Source organism: Lolium perenne, chromosome 7 (genome assembly GCF_019359855.2).
Source record: "Lolium perenne isolate Kyuss_39 chromosome 7, Kyuss_2.0, whole genome shotgun sequence".
In the NCBI taxonomy this organism is placed as follows: domain Eukaryota; kingdom Viridiplantae; phylum Streptophyta; class Magnoliopsida; order Poales; family Poaceae; genus Lolium; species Lolium perenne.
In genome coordinates this window covers 10,472,322-10,490,566 of record NC_067250.2, presented here as the reverse complement: position 1 = coordinate 10,490,566, position 18,245 = coordinate 10,472,322, and the positions used below count along the sequence as shown (strand labels likewise).

General features: G+C 47.8%; 1 protein-coding gene across 1 annotated transcript; it reads right to left on the bottom strand.

Moving 5' to 3' along the window:
* Window positions 1–1,939: 1,939 nt before the first annotated feature.
* Window positions 1,940–4,162, bottom strand: LOC127316248 (protein FAR1-RELATED SEQUENCE 3-like). The gene is made up of 7 exons (XM_051346655.2): window positions 4,078–4,162; window positions 3,630–3,728; window positions 3,506–3,525; window positions 3,319–3,454; window positions 3,073–3,104; window positions 2,676–2,981; window positions 1,940–2,584 (listed from the first exon to the last, which is right to left on the bottom strand). Exons 1-7 carry the CDS (start codon window positions 4,160–4,162, stop codon window positions 1,940–1,942), a joined length of 1,323 nt encoding a protein of 440 aa, XP_051202615.2.
* Window positions 4,163–18,245: the final 14,083 nt, after the last annotated feature.

Genomic DNA, 18,245 nt, shown 5'->3' with positions numbered 1-18,245 from the left:
TGTCATATCTCATAAAAAAATTCGTTGTTGCAATCAAAGAGAATCCATATCCCCATTGGATTCAACTATGCATATCATACCAATCCTATTTATTTAATATTTCTATGATTTCACTATCGTATGAATCAAAAGAGCCCTGAGAAGAATTGTTCTTTGCTAAATGAAGTAAAGCCGAGATATTTTTACAAATCAAAACACCCAAGAGAAGGACAATTTCCCCCACCCAGAAATATAGGGCGTATAAAATTAGTCAAAAGTTAAAACTTATTAAATTAAACCAAATATATGTAAGGATATAATGGCAACTAAAATAGTGAATATATTATGAAAATATATTCTATGGTCCACCTATTGATATTTTTCTTACTGGGGATTCCATATATATTTTGTCAAAATTAGTAAGCATTACCATTTGACAAAATTAGAGGTGTGATCCAACGAATGGTTATCGAGAGATCCTGGTCATCCATTCGCTTACCAGTGCCAAAGTTTGGAGGTGGGGAGGGGGTGGCTGAAGCAAAATCGATAAAATTAATATGTTATGTATTTTGTGATAGAGGTAGTAGCATGGTTGTCCATGCGCTTGTGTACGCACTTTCTTCTTTTGTCTACCTAAATTGGATCGTTTCTTATCCAGTAAGAGATAAATAGACAAGAAACTCCTTGTTGCAAGTTACATTCACTTTTTTATTTGTTTTTCTGCATATGCAAGGTTTAAGTGAGGTGACTTCAATAAAATCTCACCAACTCACAGACGAGAAACTTCACATCAGAAATTACATTATTGACTACTCAAAAATGTATGAGGAAAGTAGGTGTAGGTGTACTAGTGTAGGACGCTTCAACACTTGGTAGACATCACGATGAGAGGGAGAAACAGAACACACTAGCTACTATGTTTAAAGAAAGAAAGAGAACACGTAAGCTTGACTAGGTAGATGATAGGAAGCGAAGTCGGGGGAATAGTCTGAACATAGGGGTATTCTTGAATTTGGATGAAAAGTAAAATCGGAAAAAATAATAAACAAAACCAGAAAAATACGAAATAAAATTTTGCATGTAGAGAATATTTGCAGCAATGTGCGTAGCAAGTTCCAAACTTAAATTCAGAAGTATATAACTTAGGAAAAAAAACAATGTTTCTGATTAATAGTACAGTACAATTTACGAGATTTCACACTGTGCAAGTTCCGAATTTCTCATTTGTTATGTAGAGTACATATATACCTATTTTCTCTCAAAAGATTGGTACGCACAAGTATCAATGTTAAATTTATATGCATGATGTTTCTCAAAATAAATAAAAACTTTAAATTACAACTTTTTTGGCTGGTGGAGGAAACGGGTTCAGTAGTGCCCAGGACCAGGCATGTATGTTCGAGGCTAGGAAGTTGACAACGAGAGGGTGTCGTATGGTGCAAAGAAACGCTCAGCTCAAGTGGATGCATGTATATATATACTTGTGGAGTCGAAAACTCGTAAGTACGCCCGAGCGCTAGTGATCCGCATATCCACATTGCATCGCACCGTTGCCTTCTTTAAATGACGTCACAGCATTGTCTTTGTACGTTGCAGACTTACGTATGCCAAGTACACAGTGGGTGGGGTGCCAACCACTTTTCATCGTAGGAAACGTGCCCATGCTGATCCGGAAGTGAGCAGGCGACGAGGGTTCCTGTTCGAGCAGGGGTCAGTCTCCTGGACATGGACCTGAGCTGGACATGTGTGGTCTAGGACCTGGACCTGAGCTGGACATGTGTGGTCTAGGACCTGGACTCAACCCAAAGCTTAAAGCATGTTTTTTACAGGACAAATTAAGTTCCCCAATCAAATACTAACATATTACACAACCAATACATATTATGTTTTCTGGATTAGATTAAAATCAGTCCTACATATAAGGGAATCAACATTGAAAACAGGGACCGGCCGACCCACGCTACACAGCTGCTGCATGTTTGATACAGCTAGTCTTACGGTGTCCTGGCAGACCGCAGTTCGAGCATTTTGCCTCCTTCCAAGGCTTCGCAGCTCCTGCTGGGCGATCAGGGCACGTAGTGCTCTTGTGCCCCGACTGCCTGCAGATAGTGCAGAATCTTGTCCTCTTCAAGGTTGTCTCGTACGGCGGCTTGTCCCAGCTAGTTGTTGGCCTGCTGCCGCTTCTGTTCTTCGATGGCGCTATAAGGGCTGCGTCCAGGATGATTGCTACACCGCAGTCCTTCGAACCGGCGGTTTGCTCCACGAGTAATTGAGCAGGACCAATATCCACTCGAGCTTTCTTCGCGCTGAGCCTCTGCTCTAGCCCTAAGCCATCCATCTCGACCGCGATAAGCTTAAGCTTCGGCACCAGGACCTTTATGCACTCCATTGCCGTGGTGTAGGTATCAATGTTTACATCCCCTAGCCTCACCACCTCCATGCAGTTGAGGTATAGCTGCGAATGCCTGAAGCTGAAAGATGTCATCAGCCCCTGGTCCTTCTGGTACTGCACCATGTGGAGCGGCAAAACATCCCGCGCGTCCACTATCCATCTCTTCATCACATGTGGGGCAGGGATCTCTGTGCACCTGAGGTGGACTAGTACCTGCCGAAAAAGGCTGCAAAAAAATGTCAGCAAACAACTGCATCACTAGTTTTTGCAAGCCCCAATTAGGCAGATTTAAAAAAAATTGTACAAAGACAGCGATCAGCGTCAGCACCTTAACAACATGGCAGCAGAGCATCCCCATGTGCTCGTACATACCACACTCGCGCGCATAATAGCCATCCTTGACCGACACCTTGTACTCCACCTTGCACCACTTCTCTAGGCTCTCGCCATTGAAATGTTTTGGCACGTATATCTCTCCTGGCACCAATTCGTCGACGTAGTATGACCCAGACTTATACAGGACTTCCTGGAACTTCTCGAACATAGTTCGGGTATATATGTTTGCGGTGTGCTTCTCCATGGGTTCGCCAACTTTGTAAACCACTCCACCCTGTGGCCACAGAAAAAAGGGAATAGCATTCAGTAAATACAAGATGTGATGCGGTCTGTCGGTGGGATGCAAATTGGTCCGGCGAGCTTACCAAACGAGTCCTCTTCTCCTGGAAGCTCTCTTCTGCATCCCGGTCGTACAACAGTTTGTTAAATTTTTTACAAACACATGCATTGCCGAGCCGGGGGGACACGTATGTCTTCAACATGTGGTTCGCACTTTCGGTTCGTTGAGTACTGGTCATCCTCGCACAGAATTCTGAAGTAAGGCTTTGCCCATTTGTCCCTGGTTTCATATATTTGGTACAAATATGGGTTCTTCTCCAAGGCATACGTACTTAGCATCTGAATCCATGCACCCTCGAACTCCTCCTTTGTGAGCATCTGATTCATAATCCGGTGGAAATCAACCTTGAACTGGCTGTTCTTTCCATACAGGGCACCTAGCCTCTCCTTGGTTTTCCTTAACACATGCTATTTGCACCATCGATGCTTAGTTGCTAGCAGAACATTTCCAATCGCTACCTCCATCGCTCTGCACTGATCTGCGCACAAAAAAATCAGTCACATTCTTCATTTGTTCAGTGTTTTTAAAGGATGTCTTTTCGGCTAGAAATAAGAAATCAAGGCGTGTGTATACTCCACTAACCTGTCAATATGGTCACTGGGTTTTTCCCACTCATCATCTTAACAAACTCCCTGAAGACCCATTCAAAATTTTCCACTTTCTCTTCACGCAGCAGCACCCCTGCGTATATGACACTGAAAATGGCTGTTCACGCCAACTATCAAACCAAAAGGCATATCATATACATTTGTCTTGTATGTGGTGTCAAACGTGATTGCATCACCGAAATAATGGTACTGTGCCCTTCCTGTGCCCTCCCTTTTCCGTTGTCCAGAGTAGCTTCTTGATCCTGCTTTCGTCATCCACTTGCACGCTGTACGTGAATTCGGGGTCAGCAGCCCCCATCTTAGAGAAAACCTCAATTGTTTTCCTTACATCATCATCCGCTTGCTCGCTGCTGATCTTACCACACAGAGTCTTCAATGCCCTTTTCGTGAAAGGTACATTTCCATTTTCCGGAAGAAGCTACCAATGATACTGTATACCTTCCCAAGATTAACATTATTTTCCCGCAGCTGCTTGACCAAATCTTTAGTGTAGCTGTCAATGTGCATGTGGGACAGCCAATGCGCCCGCTTGCCAAATGAGGCAGACAACTCATGACTGTGGTTCTCTCGGTGCTCGCAAATGTACCACCCGTTATCCTTGGACCGCAGCAAACGGATTAGAGCTGGGCATAAGCAACGGGTGGAGTGGGAGTTTGTCGCTCTCGGCTTCCCCTGCGTTCAGAGAGCCGCAAAAAGGTTTTAAAATACAGAATCGGCGGGAGCACGACGAAAAATGGAACTATGCTATAATAGTAAAACATTCCTACTAAAACGCTACGAAACATGGTTCCGACAGGGAACAAATATGGAACAGCGCGGGAGGTACACTCACCGAACATCCGCATACTATCTCTTGCATGCACTTCACTCGATCGACATTTAGCCGGCTTTTCCCGTACCTCACTCCAAAACCCCGTTCCCACGAGTATAGATTGTAGAAGTCATAAGCCTCGCCAATCGAATAGAAGCTAACCCCTACCTCTGGCAAAATGACCTTGCCATTCGGCCTGGCTGGGAACTCGCGTATGGTCCTCTCCAGAGGTGTGACGCGGGAAGAGTTGAGTGCCCTTTCGGGAGGCGCCTTCCCAACACGGTGTCTTCGAGGAAAAATATACATCAACCCATATAGTCAGCTTTGCGCGCAATTTTCTTTTTGAACAAAACAAATATATGAGCTGGACCCAAATACATTTCTCCCCTAAAAATCAAAGCTTGGGGTTGTTTTTGTTTATGCAGAGAATTATTCATGTATTGCATACTCATGGACATCCTAAGAAAAGAAAAACCAGGGGAACTCACTCACCGGAGCATTGAAAAATCCCTGCAAACCAGGGGATTTTATCCCTATCACGGCCAAGGCAAATATCTGACTGCTTCCTTGCTATACGATCAGACTGTATACTATGTGCACCCAGAAACTACCCTCTAGGATTACTCACGATTTTGACAATGAGCACAGACACGCAATTAGAGGTTCTACCATCAGTAATCAAAAATCAGCGTTGCTCGTGCAAAAAAAAAGGTTCTATGGCAGTGGCAGTACCTCCTTTTCACCCCGAGACGACGGCGCATCCACTCACCTCGCCTGCACAGGCAAGGGACGCACAAGCTGTTTGATCCGCGACATTCCCAGCATCTCAATTTGCCCCAACCACAGAATTACTAGACCCATTATTACTGCTGCCCCGTACCCGACCACCATCTCCGCCGCGACCGCAAAACAGCTTGGTTGCGATGAGCATCCCACGACGGCCTCGACCTCAAACGCACAGCCCCCCTCTTGCGCTAGCAATGTTTGCAAGCTGAAAAAAACATTCCCCACAGCGGATTAGATTTAGCAAAAAGATTGGGAGCGCAAAAGGGATCGATCTAACAGTATGGCTGGTACCTCGGCTCCAGATCTCCAAAGAAGACTTCCATCCTGCGCCCAACAGTTTCAAGCTAAACTGTATACTGCCCGGGATCCTCTCCACATGCAGTTTCACCTGGCCATCGCTGGGGGGCACGCGGTCGTGCTAGGGGAGCGGGCGGCGGCGGCAGGAAAGAGATGCAGCTAGGTTTATGAGCCGGCTCGGGGGGGACGGTCCTGTTCCTGTTCCACCGACCTGGTCGACCGTCCAAGAACTTGTTCGCGCAGTTAATTCGCACATCCGTCGTCGAGCCTCCATCTGTGTGTACATACACCGTACGCGCTCACGGGGCCGACCATGCCATACAAAAATTAATGATCATATATTGCCTCCGTACCGCACATTACGTATTTCCATATCAGGATCACACCAGCCCGGGCGCTATTCGTCCGCTCTCCTTGTGGAGTCCGTTACTTTGTGTGCTTTTTCATTGAGAAAAGGAGTCCTACTCCGGTGCTCCCCCCTAACACAAGTTGAGAGGTTATTTTTTTGTTTTTGTTTTCCAACCTTAGGGCCGCTGGCCCACATCCAGCCTATGTATGTCCGTATGCATACATACGGTATTTTCGTTCCTGATTTGGGGGGAAATTGGTGGGGCGACGTAGGCGGAGACACCCACGACCCTTTTATATGTCCCACCTATTCGGTACACGCACGTCACCTTAGTAGTACACTATACGTACAGAAAATAATCGTACAAGATAACTCGGGTCATACAGGCCTCTAGAGGGTCGTACGTACATATCAGATTTTTTAATTTTTCGATCATGACCCCGCTTACGAAGGGGTATGGGAAGATCTCAACCGTTCATGTTTTTTACGCGGCCTGACATTTGCCAGGGGGGAGCACCGGAGCAGACGTGTGAAAAAAGATGAATGCGTGGATAGAAAATAAATGAAAATTTCAGCATGCAGGCCTCATCCTTTCCATTCCATCGTTGCCTATATTCAGAAGAGAACTAGCATGCAAGCATCATGTTTCCGTGTGCAAAACTGAAGTGTGATACAGCTTAGATTAGGGCGAAGACCCAGTCCGACATCGCTAATGAAGGATCGGCTGACCTATAGAAACAGTCAAACGTCAGCCGTTTTATCATCTGCTTCAGTGCACATGTTGCGCTAGAATAATTCTTCCATGTACAGGCCCGTCATGCATGTTAGTTTGGTCAGGTGTTGTTCATGCCAGTTCACATTCAAATCTCTGGACTTCTTCTCCATTCAGTCGTACACCTCTTCAAACGTTTAGTGGATAAAATCAGAACAAAACCTGAGATGAATTTACAGTTAACCGAATGAGCACCTAATTAATACAAAGCACGCAACGCGTATGAATTGCTGCCGTCTCTATCTTACTCCCAGTCTCCCAAACACAAAGGCGTATATATTGATGCCGTCTCTGTCTTAAGAAACACTGACGAACATCAACGCCAAGTCTGATTCTCTTACCAACATCCTTTCACCCTGAGATCACATCACCGCCAAAAAATGCAGAATCTTAGTAAGGAAAACAAGTTGATCGGTGATCCAACAACTTGCAATCCTTGCTCCTACGTTGAACTTGCGTCCACCTAAAATACTAGTGGACGAAAAAGTAATCCTGAGATAGTTTCTGTCCACACACTTTCCAAGAAAGCATCAACATGATACTAAAAACCCTTAAAGGTAGCACTCAGGCCAGCTGTTACACATGTTTTAGCTTCTTCTGAACATTTCTTAACTCTCCTGAATTATTCAACATTTGTTGGCAGACGACAGTACTATATATATACCAGCAGCACACTCGATCGCTGGTCTCCTTTAGCTAATCATATCAGTGATATACTCAATTGCACCAAGAACAAAACAGTTCAACAGCTACAGTACACACGTGCAGCGTAACGACCGCCAACTATAGCTGGGCTGCAGCCGCCGCACTGGCTAGTCCAACATGATTATGTGCTTGACTGCTTGCCGGCTCCGGTGTCGCATCCGAGCGTCGCACCAACAACTATGAAGAAAATTTTGCAAGAGCTTTTTGGCTTGAAATCCGATAGTCCAAAGCCGTACAAACAGCAACCGCTGACTGATCTCCCGTCTGGCGACTTACGCACCCTGTTTCAAAGTTCAAACAATGCAAACGTCAACGTTTCAAGTCCAGGAGGAGGCCCCCGTCAAATTGGACCAGATGATCAGTGCATATCTGAATTCTCAACAACCAGATAAGGCGAAGCCGAAACTTTATATGTTCATGCAAATTCTGAATTTTATTTTACATTGAACATTTCCATTTTGATGCTTCGTGTGAAGTTAAAATGCCCATAGAAGGCAACCTAAAGATTTTGCCTGTTAGCAAGAAGAAAGACCTACTGGTTAGGCGATCTCCGCCGTCGACACATCACATGGCTGCATGGCCAGACGGCAAGCATCCGCCTATGAATATGCTATCCAGATTCTAGATTGACAGGAACCGTACTAATGCAACAGTTTAAAATTGACCTAGTTGATTAGAGCATCTCCATCGGAGCACCACATAGCGACCCCGATAGAATTTTGGGGGCCAGCGGCCAATATAGGCTCACACCGGCCCCAAAAAGCGCCGGCTAGTTTTCGAGCCCAATAGAAGCCGCGGCAACCCCGTGCCGGCCCCTTCACAAAGGGTGCGAATAGGGCGTGCCGCGCGTTGCGCTTTGCGATGGGCCGCGCTGTCAGTGACGCCAGGGCGCCACGCGAAAGATTTCCCGCCACGATGCCACGCGGGGAACTCTCCCGCCACAACGTCGCGGGGGAGGTTTCCCGCCTCGCCGCCGGTCTATATTAACCCCTCCTTTCCCGCATCTCACTTCAGTCGTGTAAAAATATGAACCCACAATGTATGATGTGTGGGAGGAGGCGGCGCTAGCGGCGACCGTAGAAGCCATGGAGGAGGACCCGCACTCGCACAGTACGAGGCGTGGGAGGAGGCGGCGCTAGCGGCGACCGTAGATGCATTTGTTGCGGACGAGCGGCAGCAGCAGGAGGCGGAGCGGTGACAGCGGACTATCGAGTTGCGGCAGCAGCGGTGGGAGGAGCTTCCGCGGCGGCGGGAGGTGCAGGAGGAGCAGCAGCGTCAGGATGAAATTGTTATCACCAGAATTTAACCAGATCAGAAGATGGGCCGTGATTTTAACGGGCTTGGAAGCTATGTACGTAAAACGGTCATGAATCGGCCTTGTACGAGATTTTGGGCCAAGTGGCCCGTGTATCTGTAATCTATAGTAGGATACGTGTCGGTTAGGATTAAAACAGAGTTTAGCTCGTGCACGGTTGGGATTATTCCCAAATTAGAAAGTCTACGGACTATAAATGTGTATCTAGGGTTATTCGAGAAAAAGGACGATCACGTTCACAACAAATCAATCTAGGCGCATCGCCACCCCTTGTTTCGAGGGTTTCTCCCGGGTAAGCATCATGCTGCCTAGATCGCGCGATCTAGGCAGTATCGGTTTATTCGTTCTTGGTGTTGCTCGTGCTAAAGCCTTTTTGATGGCGAGCAACATCCTTATCTCAGGTGTTTTAGGGTTGACGTCGATACTTTCACGATGTACTTGTTTAGCTACGCTATCCCTCAATATCTGGCTGCCCTTACACCTACACTAGGTGTAAGGGCAGCATCTTGCTTGATCATTAGCTAGTAGATCTAATCTGTTGTAGTTGCTCCTTGTTCTTCAAGGATTGGTTTGATATCCGCATGGTTAGGCCTTATAAACGGGTTGAACGATCCGTTAGTGCGTAAGGTGTGGTTAACGAAGTCCTAGAGGGATTGTTCCGGGGATCAACTTCATGTTGGTTTTTAGACCTCTTTAGGGCTAGTTTTCCTATCATCTTACGTATCTGCTAGGCTCAATTACGCATAGGATGTTCCGATTATGCGGTGAAAACCCTAGACTATCGTAGATTAGTTTAGCTTGTTTTGATTAAGTAGGATCCCCATGTTGATGTAAAATCTAACGTGTTTCATGGGGCAATCGGCTCTTAGAGCCGATCCACAGAGCAACCTAAGAGCCGATCGGGGCTCGTATTTAATGTTTACGTGTTTGCCATGCAGGAAACTAAGTCAAAGCAATTCATCACCTTCCTGACCAGGTATAGGTCAGGTGGCACGCCCTTGCATCAGCATCGGACGTGCGTGCCAGGAGCATTGCGGGCCGTCGCCCAAGGGACCAGGGCCAACCGCAGTCCTGGGAGCCTCCCGGCTCTACGGTGTTGCTCGTCGCTGCTCGCCGGTGGGTTTCTGACGGCAACACATTCTGGCACGCCCGGTGGGACCGTCAACAACAACGGCATCGGCATCTTCCTCAGAGATGGCGGACGAGCCAGTCAAGTACGAAGAGCTGCCTGAGGATTTTAAGAAGAAATATGATGAGATCAAAGCCATCTTCGAAGCCGATCTCATCGGCTCTTTCACAAAGACCCGTTCACATGGCATCAGATGGAAAGGGTTCTCACCCGAAGGTGCCCTTGATGGAATAGATCTGTCTACTCCTTCAGAGGAGCGCACCAGAGCTCTGCGCCAAGAAGTTAACTACATGGCAGCTCATTCTCTTCATCGGCACTCTGAGAGCCTGGTCAACACTTTGGAGCGCATCGCGGTCCGCGTGGTTCAAGAAATAATGAAGCACCAATACTCCCCGTCAGGCCCGGTCCTAGGGACTCGCCAGGGAGAACTGCCGCTCCAGACCAGACCGCCACTACCGTTCGCGCTTACAGCTCCAGAGCCACGGGGTTCGCCGGCTTTCGTCGTCCACAGGATTGGAGGCGATCCTGCTGATTACCAGTTCATGTTGGAACCACCTAAGGAAATCCCGCACGGATACACGTGCATATATGTGCCAGATTGCAACAATTTGGCGCGCACGAACCAGATAACAGCAGGAGGAATTTCTGGAGTTACAGGAGGAATTGCTGGAGGAGACGCCGATAAACAGGCGTGGCTAGCCAAGTATGCCACTGCAGCAGATCAGCAAAGTTCAGCCCCTGCAGCTCCTACAGTGGACCAGATCAGTGCGATCTTGAGAGACCAGTTCGGCATGATGCCAAAAAGAAGGGCAATCGGCTATTCCAAGCCGTACCCAAACGAGTATGATCTGATACCGCTGCCGCCCAAGTATCGGCTCCCTGAGTTCTCAAAGTTCAGTGGGTCGGAGGGCTCTAGCTCAATTGAGCATGTCAGCCGTTATTTGGCACAGTTGGGCATGATCTCAGCTTCAGACCAACTACGCGTCAGGTTCTTCGCACAGTCCCTCACAGGATCGGCTTTTGGGTGGTACACTTCGCTGCCACCAGACTCAATCCGGACGTGGAAGCAAATGGAAGAGCAGTTCCATGTACAGTATCATTCAGGTGCTTCCGAGGTTGGTCTTGCCGATTTGGCAAAAGTGCGACAGAGGCGTGGAGAAGCAGTGTCAGAGTACATTCAACGCTTCAGAACTGTGAGGAACCAATGCTATTCGTCTCGTTTGAGTGAGAAAGAAGCCGTTGATCTGGCAGTGGTAGGTCTTACGTCGCCGATCAAAGACATAGCTTCTCAAGCGGAGTATACTTCGCTAGTGCATATGGTTCAGAAACTGTCATTGTACGAACAGCGCCACCCAGAATTGTACCAGGACAAATTCAAACGCCCGGTAAGCCTGATCGAGGTAGAAGAGGTTGAAGACTCGGCAGGAGATCAAGAAGTGGCCGTGGCTGAATGGGCTCGGGGGGCAAACCCTGTGTCCTGCAAGTGGGTCAAACCACAAGGTCCTACGAAAGGGTTCGACTTCGACGTGAGCAAGGCAGAGCAAATTTTCGATCTCTTGCTTAAAGAGAAGCAGCTGAAGTTACCAGAAGACCATAGAATCCCTACGGCCCAAGAGATGAACGGAAGGCCTTACTGTAAGTGGCATCATTCGTTCACACATACCACCAGCGACTGCAAAGTGTTGCGTCAGCAGATCCAAATGGCGATAGAACAAGGCCGTCTTATTTTCAGACAGTATGCCATAAAAGTGGACACGCAACCGTTCCCTGCTGTCAACATGGTGGAGTATAGTTACCCCACGAGGCGTCAGCCAGATTTTTCGTTCAGTATCAACATGGCAGGGTCTGTATACCACTCTGGCAGTGACAAAGAAGAGAGCAGTCGTTCTCGTGGCAAGGACAAGGAGGAGGCCGGTTCCCGCGATCGGCCCCGATACGATGACAAACGGTACGTAACCGAGGATCAAGTGAGAAGCGTGCGGTACCAGCGACCATTCTCAGAGCACCTTCTTAACAAATATGAGTATCAGCATGACCAACACCGACGGTATGATACAGCCGATGACGTAGCTCATCGGCTTAACGTAAATGACAGAAAGTATCGTCGGTATAATAGAGATGACGAAAGGTATGAGCGTCGCACCAGGGGAAGGTCAAACGGGCAAGAGGACATGGACCGTCACTGGGACTGCCTATTCCTTAAACATTGCTGGGACTCAGGAATGAGCCGATTGCCGACAATCGAGAGCTGCCCAGAGTGTAGATCAAAGAAGAAGTACGCGGCAGATGTGTCAGTGTTCAAACGTCTAGGGCCTCTCCCGCGTCGGAACAAACAAGCTGAGTCCTCTCGAGAGGAAGATTCTGAGGAGTTAGACGATGAAGAAGAAGAAGATAGGTACCACCGACCAAGGTGGTGCCCTGACGGACTCAGTCATTCCACGAAACGCAGGTACAATGCTACGCAGCTTGGAGGAAGCCGAGAGATTGTACCTGCACACATTGAGGAAGGCACGGCCCGATCTGGCCGCAAAAATTCAGCAAACTTTGGATGAGGAGGGCCGCCCACAGAAGCAAGAGTGGCGTCCCAAACCAAAGAAAGCCGATGATAAGACGTCGGCTGGCGCCAACATGGTGTTCATACTTCCGGCATAATTTTGCGCTCCAAGTTCAGGAGAGGCATCTGTGGCGCAACTTGACTGCGGTCCACGGCCAGTTGTCTTTGAAAAGCCACGAGAAAGAAGCTACAGACATTTGAAGGCTTTGTACGTAAAGGGATATATCAACGGACAGCCTGTCAACAAGATGCTAGTGGACACAGGAGCGGTAGTCAACATAATGCCGTACTCCATGCTACGTCGCCTGGGACGCTCTAGCGCGGATTTGATCAAAACCAACGTCACATTGAGTGATTTCAACGGCCAAACATCAGAAACGCAAGGTGTTCTAAGCGTGGATCTGACGGTAGGCCGAAAAACCATCCCTGCGTCGTTCTTCATCGTCGATAGCAAGAGCACCTACGCCGTCCTACTAGGGAGAGATTGGATTCACGCTAATTGCTGCATTCCATCCACAATGCACCAATGCTTGATACAGTGGGATGGCGATGAGGTGGAGGTCGTCCACGCAGATGACACAGCCGAAATTTCAACGGCTGGCATGAGTATTTGGGACGCGGTGGACCAAGAGCCGCTCTCTGGAGTCAGTCTGGACGATTGTGAGCGCATTGTGGTTACAAAAAACGGGGTGAGGCTGGTCTTATCCACTGGCCTGACAGTGTAACCGCATAAAAATTACTAGATATGTGTAGCAAGGCCGATCCATGCGATCGGCCCCAAAAAATAAAAATAAATTGTAAATCCGCATTAAGCAGCGCAATGACAAAGGAGGCCGATTCAGGCAATCGGCCCATACTACCCTTATCATATATTGTGCCTGTGTTCAGCGTTGATCTAGCAGGTGATGGAAAGCTAGGGTATGGGTTTACATCGGCTGATGAGCTAGAAGAAATTGACATTGGTCCTGGGGATAAGCCACGACCAACATTTATCAGCAAGAAGTTGGATCCACACCTGAGGAGTCTGATGATAGCTCTGTTAAAAGAATACCCAGATTGTTTTGCCTGGGATTATACAGAGATGCCCGGGTTAGACAGGAGCATTATCGAGCATCGGCTCCCTCTTAAGAAAGGATTTCGGCCGTTCCAGCAACGAGCGCGACAGATGAAGGCCGAAGTTTTAGAAGCAGTCAAGAAGGAGATCGAAAAAATGTTGGCTGCAGGGTTCATCAGGCCATGCAGGTATGCTGAGTGGATTTCCAGTGTCGTACCTGTGGAGAAAAAGGACGGCCGAATGCGCGTCGCCATAGATTTTCGGGATCTCAACAGAGCCACTCCAAAGGATGAGTATCCAATGCCGGTAGCAGAAACATTGATCAACGCAGCTGCTGGCCATAAAGTGTTGAGTTTCATGGATGGCAATGCCGGTTACAACCAGATTTTTATGGCTCCAGAAGATATACATAAGACTGCATTTAGAGTACCAGGAGCAGTGGGCTTGTTTGAGTATGTGGTCATGACTTTTGGATTGAAGAACGCCGGCGCAACATATCAACGAGCCATGAATTACATCTTTCATGATCTAATCGGCAAATTGGTGGAAATCTACATCGATGATGTGGTAGTCAAGTCTGTCTCGATAGAAGGACATTTGGAGGATTTACGACGTATTTTGGACCGAACTAGGAAGTTCGGACTAAGAATGAATCCCAAGAAATATGCCTTTGGTGTGACGGCCGGTCAATTCCTGGGCTTCCTGGTTCATGAACGAGGGATCGAGATCGGCCTGAAGAGTCAGGAGGCAGTGCGCACAATGAAGCCGCCCACCACGAAGAAGGAACTGCAATGTCTCATCGGCAAAATCAACTTCATCAGAAGGTTTATCTCCAACTTGTCAGGACGGATCGAGCCGTTCATGGGATTGGTGAAAATCAAAGCCGATGAGGAGTTTCACTGGGGGGCAGAGCAACAGCAAGCGTTCGACGAGATTAAAGAATATCTAACGAAGCCACCTGTGTTGGTACCGCCTCAGCAAGATAGACCATTCTTTATCTATCTGTCAGTAGCCGATACTTCTATCGCCTCAGTAGTGGTGCAAGTCTACGATGGTCTAGAGAAAGTCACGTTCTACCTTAGCAGAAGGATGTTGGATGCAGAAACCAGGTACCCTGAGATTGAAAAGTTGTGCCTCTGCCTGTTCTTTACCAGCATCAAGCTTCGTCACGTTCTGCTGAACGCGGAGATTATCATTATTTGTAAACCAGACGTCATCAAGCACATGTTGTCGGCTCCTGTGTTGAAAGGCCGACTCGGCAAATGGATGTTTGCATTATCAGAATTTGATCTCCGGTATCAGCCTGCGAAGGCAGTCAAGGGACAAGCATTGGCCGATTTAATTGCTGAACGAATCAACACTGGCATAGCCGCACTATTTGTACGTGCATGGGCCATGTTCTTCGATGGATCGGCTTGTAGTGATGGTTGTGGCATCGGCATTCTACTCGTGTCGCCTCGGGGGGCAACGTACTCCTTCTCAATCAGGTTATCCACCCCTTGCACCAATAATGTTGCTAAGTATGAGGCAATACGCAAAGGAATGGGGTTGCTTTTGGAAGCCGGGGCAGAAGCGGTGGAAATCTTTGGAGATTCCAAGTTGGTGATTTCCCAGCTCACAGAGGAATACAAGTGCGAAAGTGAATCACTCTTTTCATTATGGGTGCAATGCCGTGAGCTGATGGCACAATTTAGGTACATAAACTTTAATTGGATCCCAAGGTCACAAAATACTGAGGCCAACAACCTTGCACAGGTAGCATCAGGTTACAAAGACGTAACAGATGAAGACGATGTTCAAGTACAGTTCCTGGAACAGGATGATTAGAGATCCGATATCTTCAATTACTTGAGAGATTCGGCTCGGGGGGCACCTAAACGGATAAGGTACAAGGCCATGAAGTATGTCCTTGTAGGAGACGACATGTTCTACAGGACTTTGGAGGGGTTACTTCTCAAATGCTTGGGACCAGCCGAGTCGAATAGGCTCTTACATGAAGTACATGAAGGCGCCTGTGGAACTCACCAATCGGCTCATAAAATGAAGTGGCTGATTAGACGATCAGGGTTTTACTGGCCCACCATGCTTGTGGACTGCTTCAGGTATTATAAGGGATGCCAAGCGTGTCAGATGTTTGGTAAAATGCAGATGGTGCCTGCGTCAGCAATGAACCCCATCATCAAGCCTTGGCCATTTAGAGGTTGGGGTATGGATATGATCGGCAAGATCCATCCTGCGTCAAGCAAAGGCCACGAGTGGATTTTGGCTATTACAGATTACTTCACTAAGTGGGTGGAGGCCGTTCCCATGAAGAAGGTAAAATCGGAAGATGTTGTTAATTTTGTGAAAGAACATGTCATTCATAGATTCGGAATTCCCCAGACTATTACGACCGATGGAGGTTCGGTCTTTATTTCTAAAGAGTTCAGAAAGTTCTGTGACGACATGGGAATTAAGTTGATTCGATCGTCTCCGTACTATGCTCAAGCAAATGGGCAAGCTGAAGCGTCCAACCAGAGCCTCGTCAAGTTGATTAAGAGGAAAGTTGACGAGCACCCTAGACGTTGGCATGAAGTATTGTCAGAAGCTTTGTGGGCTTATCGTATGTCATGTCATGGGGCTATAAAAACTTCGCCGTACCAGCTGGTTTATGGACAAGAAGCCGTACTGCCTTGGGAAATTACGGCTGAATCGAGACGTGTCACGTTTCAGAATGACCTAACATCTGAAGAATACGCGGCCCTGATGAGTGATACTATTGAGGATTTGACGGAACTAAGACTTTGGTCATTGGAGAAGCTCAAAGAGAATAAAGCCAAGGTGGCTCGCGCATATAATAAGAAGGTGAGACCAAAGGAGTTTCAGGTTGGTGATCTAGTATGGGAAGCTGTATTGCCATTAGGAACGAAGGATAAAGCATATGGCAAATGGTCTCCTAATTGGCACGGTCCGTACAGAGTCGACCAGGTCTTGAAGGGTAATGCATACATGCTCCAGCAGTTGGATGGGGTTAAATTCCCGGTAGCTGTCAATGGACAACATCTCAAGAAGTATTTTCCAAGCATGTGGGATGATGGACAGTGAGGATAGTGAAATATGGGGGGCCGATGCATAAAATCGGCCGATAAAAAAAATTTACATACATGTTACAGCCGATGCACTGACATCGACTTCAGACTAAAAGCCGATGCGAAGCCATCGACTCTAGAGGAATAAGCACAACAGAGTATTTTTCAGGTCAGAGACCATGGCATTAGGGTAATTCTCCCATTCAGATTCGTGGAGGAATTGGATAAGTGCGTTTGAGATTTAAAATTTGCATGGTCATGAATGGGACCTGTTCAAATACAATTTGGGGGATCTAAGTTTATGTGCAAGTTGGCCTGAATTGCGAAAAGCCGATGCGCTGTCATCGGCTCTCTGCACATTAATTTACTTGGCAATCGGCAAAATTAACAAGGAAGCGAAATTAATAGAGGAATATTTTCTTCATTAATAAAGGATTTCTTACAAAGAAAGAGCCGATTGCTCAAGGAAGGAAGAACAAAAGAAAGGCCTATTGGCCAACCTGCTACTACTACTACTAGACCTATTCTACGGGCCGTCGCTGCCCTCGTCGTCGCCATCGGAGCTCTCGTCGGCGCTGCTGCCGGCGGGCTCCTCGTCGCTGCTCCAGTGGCCCTCATTGGGGGCCTCCTCATCTTCATCATCGTCGTCGTCGTCGTCTGACCCGGCGCGGAAGCGCTTCGCCGGCGGGTAATCCTCGAGGGAGTCGTCGTCGTCTTCTTCCTCCTCTTCTTCGGAGGAAGTGTAGCCGTCCCAGGAGAACGAGTCGTCCTCGCTCTCCGATTCCAGTTCCCCATCGGCGAGGAACTGGAGGTCTTCGTCTCCGCTGGTCAAGGACTTGTCGTCCTCGGACCAAACGGAGGAGGCATGGTCCTCCTGGTCCCACTCGGTTGGAGCGCGGATGTCGTGCGCCGCCAGCGAGCCCCACTCCGGCGTAGCTTCGCGGGAGGAGGAGGAGGAGGAGGAGAAGGACCGGGAGGAGAGATCGGACGAGGCGGAGGAGGAAGAAGAGGAAGACATTGTTTCTGAGATTGGGGTTTTTTGGGCCGATGGCTAGTACAGAGCAAGAGGATGAAGAGGCGAACTGTTCGGCACGGTTAAATAAAGGGGATATAGTGGAGGTTTAATGCCACAGCAATTTCCGAGGAAGTGGTGCCAAAAAACTGTCAAATCGTGCAGGGAAGTTGAGAAGGTAAGGTGTCATGATGAGGGATGCTGCAACGGTTCTGCTCTGCCACGACATGACCCGACGAAGAAAAACCAGAGTGGTTTTGGAATTACCATTGCCAAAACCAGGGGGGCATGTGTTATCACCAGAATTTAACCAGATCAGAAGATGGGCCGTGATTTTAACGGGCTTGGAAGCTATGTACGTAAAACGGTCATGAATCGGCCTTGTACGAGATTTTGGGCCAAGTGGCCCGTGTATCTGTAATCTATAGTAGGATACGTGTCGGTTAGGATTAAAACAGAGTTTAGCTCGTGCACGGTTGGGATTATTCCCAAATTAGAAATCCTACGGACTATAAATGTGTATCTAGGGTTATTCGAGAAAAAGGACGATCACGTTCACAACAAATCAATCTAGGCGCATCGCCACCCCTTGTTTCGAGGGTTTCTCCCGGGTAAGCATCATGCTGCCTAGATCGCATTGCGCGATCTAGGCAATATCGGTTTATTCGTTCTTGGTGTTGCTCGTGCTGAAGCCTTTTTGATGGCGAGCAACATCCTTATCTCAGGTGTTTTGGGATT

Bases quoted from the DNA above. Each gene is read 5' to 3' on its own strand.
- LOC127316248 (XM_051346655.2), bottom strand. From the start codon at position 4,162: ATGCACATTGACAGCTACACTAAAGATTTGGTCAAGCAGCTGCGGGAA. The intron at 3,526-3,629 runs GTTAGTGGAGTA...TTTTGTGCGCAG, and splicing joins CCCAGTGACCATATTGACAG to ATCAGTGCAGAGCGATGGAG. The intron at 2,585-2,675 runs GTACAATTTTTT...CTTTTTCGGCAG, and splicing joins TGACGCTGATCGCTGTCTTT to GTACTAGTCCACCTCAGGTG.